Below are 8,463 nucleotides of genomic sequence, written 5' to 3' on the forward strand. Positions count from 1 at the left end.
GAAAATTATACCAATCAGAGAGAATCCCAAGATAGAGTATGTCACATGAAAATAAATGTGTTTTTTTTTTCCTATTGGAACGAAATAGTATGATTCTGAACTATTGCAGTATGTCAACAAACATTTAACGTAAGTTCATTTATATCATAAAATAAAAAGCAAGCTTTATACAAATAGGAAAATACTTGAGGAAATGAATTAAATATACCAACATACATAAAACCCATGAAAACTTGTTGGTCAGAGAAGAACGTGAATTTGGCTTTAGGAAAATTATAGACTAAAGTCAAAAGACTTCATCAGCACATTGCACAATGCTGCAAATAACTGTGGATGGAAGTGGAGTGCCAGAGTTAGTAAAAGAATACTGAAAGATCCATGAAACAAAGGCAATTAGGGCTGGCTCTGTCCAAGCACTGCACGGTCTGGGAGCTTGCAAGGATAATTCATGTCATGTCAGCTTTTATGGTCCTGAATTCAGGGTCATAACTGACAAAGGATATTACAGTATGTCTGTGGTAGAGCTCATCAAAGGTGAGAGATAACTAGAGCTCAAGCAAACAGCAAACCTGCTTAGAGATGAAAACAAGCCCAGTACTGGCAGCCGAGGTGATCAGCAGTATGGTGTTGAAAGCGGGACACAAAGTACTGGCCAGTTCCCTCATACTGAAGCCAACTGGAAGTTATGGCATGAAAAGAGTTTAGAAAGTGCTGTACTGCTTTTATAGAGAAACAGCCAACCGTTGAATTCAACACCTACCCTGTCTTTCCCAAGACACAAAATGTGTTGTGCCTTGTGGTTGGACTGGTATTTCCCAGCCACAAAGAGGATAATCACTGGAAACAGGGAGGGACCCCATCAACTCTGCCAGAGAAGCTCTGATAAGAAATGCCAGGTACCTCTCACAACCAAGGCCCAGTAACAGAGGCAGGACATGCACAGAATGGCCAAGGCCAGCACGCTGTGGGCCTCTATCATCAGTGGCAGAGGAATGGAGAGGACCCAGAAGAGCCAGGGCTCTGCTGCAGGAAACCATCGGAGTAAAGGTGACTTTCCTTTCCTTTTTGAGGACAGTGGAACAGGACAATTACTCCTTATGGCTCATTACTCCTTCTGTCTTCAGGGGCTATAACTAGTTTCCCTTGTTATTGACCTTGGAGTCTCTCCAAGACACAAGTCCTGTCTTCTTTCCCTTTACATACTATGAAAGACGGCAGCTTTAGTATGGGAAAACATTAGAAAATCTTTGCCCTGACTAGGTGTGATACACAACTGTCATTCGTGAAAACTGACTAGAGGGAAATGTCTATAATAGAATGGTCATTAGGTTGTTGTTTTGGAAGGAAATTGTAGTACTCAATAAATAAGTTCAAATTCTGGCAGTAATCATAAAGGTGTAAACATCATTGTGTAAACATCATAGACTCTGTTGAGAGATAAACCTTGGGATAAAATCTGAGAAACACGTGGTAGAGATGAAGGTCAGACCAAGGCCAGAAGGTAGGCCAACCGGAGTAGTCAAAGCCACTGGCTTGTGATCTGTACAGGAAAGTCAATGATGATTTTTATTGGAACAGTATGTTTCTGTCACTGACTAAAATGTTAAGTATATGACTGAACTTACATTTCATTGACCTAAGCTGCTTTTAATAATTTCTACCTATAACAGAAATTAGAGGAAATGCAGGATTTTGTTTCTGTAAAAATGGATATTCTAAAAATTCAATCTCTATTGGCAAAGAAGAGAAACTGTTAGGTAATTAAATGTCTCTGTAAGTAATAAAGCTTTACTTTCAAGATTGCTAGTGTTCAGCATGGAAGGCCACAGGATCCAGTAGAAAGCAAAATGAAATTTGAAAGCTCTAGACAAGGAATTTTATATACATTTGACCAGTGCATATTAATTACACATAATACTTTCACTTTGGCATATTGTACGTGCACGTAGGTGCACGTAGCGTATTTTGATCAGCACTACCCCCATCCAGCCCACTTCTATCCCTTCCCAGGACTCCCTTCCTCTTCTCTAAGTCTCCTTTCTACATACATGTTGTCACTGATAAAAAAAAATTCCATATATGAAAAACATGAATACATCTTAGTGCCTAAATTCACTTAACATACTCTGCAGTTCTATCCACTTCCTTGCCAATGACATTTCATTATTCTTCACAGCTGCACTACTGTGTGTGTGTATATATTATATATATATGTATATATATATAATTTTCTTTATCCATTCACCTGGCTGACTCTATAGCTTTGCAATTATGAACATTTCTTTTAAATGATAGATGTGCACATTTTTGTTATGAATCTACTGAGTGTGTATTGTATTGTTTTTTTATAAGTCTCTATATTGGCTTTTACAATGACAAGGCTATGCCCCACCAACATAATATATGAGGATCCTATATATATTTTATATAAGGGTTCCTTATTATCACCAGCAATGTAGTCATGCTGACTGGGGTGAGATGAAATCTCAATGTAGTTTAAAGCTTCACTCACTTATCAGCTAAAGATACCGAACACATAAAATACATCTAATTAGGCCATTTATAATCATTCATCATATACTCATTTATTGATGGTTTTCTTTAAACTTTGGTGTTAGGAAATTAGTGGGGTTCCAAGAAAAATGAAATAGAATACTTATAGGATACACTAAGTGTTTAAAAATTATGAGCTCTAGAGGTATCAATAAATACTTTAAAAGAAGAGCTAGAGAAAGGTACAAGGAAAAAAGAAGCAAAACCATTAAGAGAAAAAGAATATAGGACGGGGTATTAAAAAAAAGCTAGAATGAGCATGAGAAACAATAGAAATAGTATAATGAATACAACAAAGGTAAGCTAATTTTAAGAAACAAAAACAACAAAACAAGTACCACAATCCAATTATAGCTGCCACTATAAAATAAAATACACAACGCTCAGCATTTCTTCCTTGCTGAGGAAGTGGGTATATTCTGATACCTTGATTTGTCTTTTCAGTTTCCTTTATGGGAAAGTAGCTTTTGCTTGTTTGTTTGCTTTGCTTTTTCCTCTGGGTTTTTTTTCCTGAGTTAGAGTGGAGTTTAAGAGGCTGAGCCTTGCCTTGCCTTCCCTGTCACGTTAGAATTAGGGGTATCTATCTGCACGCAGGCCTGCTAGTGCAGGGAATGTAAGGGTTGCCCTCGATCAGCTCCTGATGGGAGAGCAGAGGTCTCTTCCTCCTGCAGGCTGGATCGAGAATGTGTAAAGTCATCAAGACAATGTAGCTTGCACTGGCTGCCCAAGACATGGAACTCTGATTGATCCTGACTGCCGTGGAGCAATGTGTATCTTTCACCCTACTAGAGTTTCGTTTGTATTCCAAATCTAACTCAACTGCCATTGCACAAGTCCTCACTTTCACTCTGAGGCTGTCGTTTTGGTGATTTAAGTCTTGAAGTTTTAGCTGAGTTCCAGCTGGCAACCCATACCCTTTCCCACCAGGGACATTCTGTCAGTGAACCTGAAGCCATGTTGGATCCATGCTGTTCCTGCCTTCGGTTGGGGCATAGAATCGGGAAGTTTTCAAAGCTTGTATTTCTCTTGCATCTGGGTTCTGCACGTAGGTAGACCTTGGACTTTATTTTTGTAGAGTAGCTGCTGAGGCACGACTGTGGACTGTCCATGGCTTGCCTTTTGGACCAGTCTTCTGCTGTAACCACCCTGATGGGGATTCTCCTTCTTTTCTGTCTTGCTCAGTGATCTATTTTCGAGTGTTGTTTCTTTCAGTTGATCTGGATGTTGTCTGGTTATTTACTGCTTACTGTTGCCTTCACTTGCTTTCCTTACCACAGCCTGGTAATTTTGTTCCTGGTTTGTGGAGGTATCTTACATCTCTCCTAAGTGTCTTGATTGGTATTAGCATATTGATTCTGCCAAACCATGAGCAAGGAAGACTTTTCCATCTTTTAGTGTCTTATTTCTTTCTTTAGTGGCCTGAAATTTTCATTATGTTTCACCTCCTTGTGATTATTTTTTGCCAGTCCTGGGGCTTGGAACTCAGGGCCTAGGCACTGCCCCTGAGCTTTTTGCTCCAGGCTAGCCCCTCTACCTCTTGGGCTAGAGTGTCACTTCCAGCTTTTTCTGTTTATGTGATGCTGAGGAATCGAACCCAATGCTTCATACATGCTAGGCAAGCACTGTACAGCTAAGCCACATTTCCCAGCCCCTTGTGTTGTTTTTTAAAACTCTAAGGAATAGTATTGTTTTCCTGATTTCCTTCTCAGCAGCAGACTAATGTTGGTATATAGAGAAGCTATTGATTTTCTATGCTGGTGTTATATCCTGTCACTTATCTGAATTTATCAGATCTAAAAATCTGGTAAAAATAAGCCCACACAGTGACAGTGATCTATGTTCAACAATGAGCTTACGTGTCTAAAACATTTCCTAAAATGCTTAAAAGAAGGTATACTCTGCTGCTGCTGGGTAGAAGATTCTGTAGATATCTGCCTGTCTATTTGAGCTACAGTGCAGTTTAACTCTGTGGTTATATTTGTTTTTTGTTTTTTTGGGGGGGTGCTGTATGATCTATGTACTGATGAGAGAGGAGTATTGAAGTCATCCACTATTATTGTATTGGGGGTCTATCTTCAACCAGGAATAGTTGGTGCTTACAGTACAGAGAAAATGGCCTTTATTTGTAAATGCTTGAATTCAAGACTGCTTTATTTCTACCTTTTAATAACTCATGTATCTTAAGGATGTCTTAACATATACACACCTATTCAACTGAGATAAAAGGTCACTGTGTTCTAGTATCAAAATTCAGAGTAGAAGAATTAACATAGATAAATAGCTTTAAAACGTCTGGATAAGATTTTCTCTTCTCAAGATGGCTGATGTTCATGATTAATAGGGTAAGAGACATTTGGTATTATGGTTACACAGGCAGTCCATAGTAGCATCCTAGATTCTGGATTAGACAGTCATGAGAATCATCTCAACTTTATAGATTAAATAATCTATAATCTTTCCATTTTCTTGTTAATTATGGTACAATTTGCCACATACACCGTGTATTTTCAGTGGCTTGTAGGAAAATATTTGTGGCTGAAATATGTTCATGGTGCCTGAAGAGACACACTTGTTTATCTTAAAAGGTACAGAGAAATTTATAGGGTTTATATGATTTGTACCGTTATCTATTAGTTTCCTGCACATCAGGTTTTTCTTTTAGCCATAGGTCTGATGGAGGTTGCTTCCATTCATCTCCAAGCAGCGTGTTAAAACTGAAAGGCTTGAAATATTCTAGACGATGGCTGAAAGCAAAGGAGAGGAAGGTGGGAAGTGGAATCAATCATGCATTTTTGAAAGACTGGTTCTGAAGTGGTACTTACTTTCTCACAGCTGTGATAGCACCATGTTTTATTTTAAGAAATACCAAAGATAAGATGTATTCTACATGTACAATTTTTCTCATGCTGGCTATGAAACATTCAGCTCTGAAAACTCACTTCTCAAAACATTCTTTCATTTCTATGAATAGTTCCTCCACAAATGGAAAGGAAAAACAAAGATCAACTCTCAAAGCCTAACTCATCCCATCTAGCTTTAAATCAATCCTAGATGCCACATTCAGCATGGTGGTGCTTATCTATAATCTTAGCACTTCAAAGGCCAACATGGGCTACACAGTGAGTTCCATCCAGGTCAGCCTGAGCTACTGCCAAAACCTTGTCTCAATAATTAAGTTAAACCAATTATATTATAGTCTTGCATAGCCTATGTTCTTACATTCAAACTCTGATACAATTTTTACCAGCTATGTAAGCAAATGTTTTTTAAAAGTTCAGGTATATATTAAAGGACTGACTTATTTTCTTTCTTTTCCTAACAAGGAGGTTAATATGTAAGTGTTAATTCTAGTTCTTTCCTTTTGGGAAAGAAAAAGGTATACATTCCATTTGAGCAAAGAAAAGGAGTTATTGGCCCTTGGCTTACACCAGAAAAAAACACTATTTCTCTAACCACTTATTGCTGAAAAGATTCAGAAATTTGAAGCCACACTTCCCTATCAGTTAACATACAAGATTTTTCTCACACTGACATGAAAGACTAAGCACTCTGCTGCTGATATTAGTGAGAGAGACTATGTCAGTCCATAACTGATAGATAAAATAATTCAGAGGACTGTCAAGGACCTACCAGGTGCTGTACACATCATCTTACATAATTAAAAAAGTATTACTACTCTTCTACTAGGAATTAATTTCTAAAAGATTCTATGGCTGGACACAATGTACTTACAAGTACTTACAAGTCAGGTTCTTGTCCTTCTTGCAATTCATGCTGGGGCACAGGATAAAGGGCTTCATAACGTCTTTTATCTTTTGACCCGTGAATTGCAAATGAATTGAATTTTGTCACATTTGGTGGAAAATAAGCCCAAGGAAGATAAGCTTTGCCCTTCCATTTTGTCTCTTCTCTGGACACTTCGAATGATAAAGCTAGCTCCTGCTACAATATGTGAAACACAATGGTAAATTCAGACCTAGGCTTTAAACAATACATGTTACTTGACATTTAAGAATTGGTTTTTTTTCTTCATATTTTTACTTACTTTCCACACATTTCTTCTACCAGAGAGTAAAAGCACCAAGTGTTGTCCATGGCTGTCAAAATTAAGGTTCCTCATGAGAATCTGAGAGAAACAATTTTATTTTCCTTGCTATCTCCAAATCTGGAATTTATGTTTTACAGCTGAATTTCCAAATGACTAAAAGAGGCAATACAAACACTGGATAATTACAAGAAGAGACAGTGTGTTCATTTACTTGCAAATGACATCCTCAAGTTTACCAAAGACAACTGCTGTCAAACCATAAAGTTTCATGTGCTAAGATTGCTTTTTTCCACATTCATTAAATAAAAAGTATAGAAAACACTTCACTTGTAAGATGACACAAAATATGAAAAAAAAAAACAATGGGGAGATTTGGAGTTTAAAACAAAACACAATTCAAAAAATGAAGTCCCCTAAGAGAAGCTGAGATGAATTGCCACATCTAAATCTAAGAGCTTTACTGAAGGCTAATTCAGGAAGAAAACCACCTTGAGGCTCAGCAGGAAAGTAGAAAGTATACAATACAGACTTAAGTAGTCTACAAGGTAAAGATTTTAATCCTAGTTTATCTTTTCACACAATTGACCTTGACCTTTTTGCTGCTTGCATTTTTTAACTTTCTATAGTTTAGCTTTGTTCAGTTACTGATGTCAGATGTTTAAAAGGAACATAACTGTAAGGTTCGCCAGAAAGGAAACCTGCCACATGGTTCAGGCAGAAAGGAGTTTATTGGGGGAAAAGCAAACTGCCAGCCCACACAAGATGGAGGCATGGGGAGAAAAAGGGAGAAAAGAGAGAGAGATTCAGAGGGAAAAGGAAAGAACGGGGGCCATGTTGAGCCGAATTATATAGGAAAAGGTAGGAGGTGTGGCCAGGTGGATTGGATCTGACCTCAGGGAAGGAGGTAACTGCCTCCAGGTGTGCCAGTTACCTAGGTAACTCAGGTACTGGGCACAGACTTAAACAGGTGGGGGGCATCTGCAAGGAGCCCTCCCGGGGGTGGACCTTACAATAACATACTCTCAAAAGCAAACTCTAATTAGAATGCATAATTTGGTGGCTCTTACTTGTAATCCTCACTACTCAGAAAGCTGAGATCTGAGAATCATGGTTCAAAGCCGGCCCAGGCAGGAAAGTCCATGAGACTCTTATCTTCAATTAACAACCAGAAAGACAGAAGTGAAGCTGTGGCTCAAAGTGGTAAAGTGCTAGCCTTGAGCACAAGAGCACAGGGAAAGAGCCCAGGCCCTGAGTTCAAGCCCTTTGACTAACTGAAGATTTTAAAATGAAACCTTAAAAATAAAGAAGTTGGGGCTAGAAATGTGGCTTAGCGGAAGAGTGCTTGCCTAGCATGTTTGAAGCCCTGGGTTCAAAGCCTCAGCACCACATAAACAGAAAAAGCCAGAAGTGATGCTGTAGCTCAAATGTTAGGGTGCTAGCCTTGAGCAAAAAGAAGCCATGGAGAGTGCTTAGGCCCTGAGTTCAAGCCCCAGGGCTGGCAAACAAATTAATTAATTAATTAAAGGAGTAAAGCTTCTTCCATTTAAAACGATATTCCTCTTTATGCTGCCCTAATACCTATTACAGGGATAGATTGTCCGAAGCAAAACCACAATTCTTAATTTCTAACTATCTTGATATATACAAATACAAACTACTCTGAGGACTGCAAATTCTAAAATTTATTAATTTACATACAATGGCTCCTGTGTAGTTTCTTACCAAAAGAATATCTAATTATTATTCTTATCTAGTGCTAGGTCATCACTTTATGAAAAAAATCTAATATCATCATCTAATAAATAACTAAGGTTCAAATCTGAGAGTTCGATCAATTCCTGTTATTTAAACAAACTACAAAC

General features: G+C 38.2%; 1 protein-coding gene across 3 annotated transcripts in view; it reads right to left on the minus strand.

Annotated features, from left to right (window-relative positions):
• Positions 1-4,655: 4,655 nt before the first annotated feature.
• The window catches only part of C24H4orf33 (chromosome 24 C4orf33 homolog), a 9,646-nt gene continuing 5,838 nt past the window's right edge, over positions 4,656-8,463 (minus strand). For all 3 annotated transcript variants that reach the window (XM_048333745.1, XM_048333744.1, XM_048333743.1), the window contains exons 4-6: positions 6,599-6,650; positions 6,296-6,495; positions 4,656-5,297 (exon numbers count right to left, since the gene is read on the minus strand). In XM_048333745.1, coding sequence (XP_048189702.1) covers positions 5,177-5,297; positions 6,296-6,495; positions 6,599-6,650 — 373 coding nt within the window. In that variant the 3' untranslated portion in view covers positions 4,656-5,176. The remainder of the gene's footprint in view (positions 5,298-6,295; positions 6,496-6,598; positions 6,651-8,463) is intronic.

The sequence above is a fragment of the Perognathus longimembris genome, chromosome 24 (genome assembly GCF_023159225.1).
Source record: "Perognathus longimembris pacificus isolate PPM17 chromosome 24, ASM2315922v1, whole genome shotgun sequence".
NCBI lineage: Eukaryota > Metazoa > Chordata > Mammalia > Rodentia > Heteromyidae > Perognathus > Perognathus longimembris.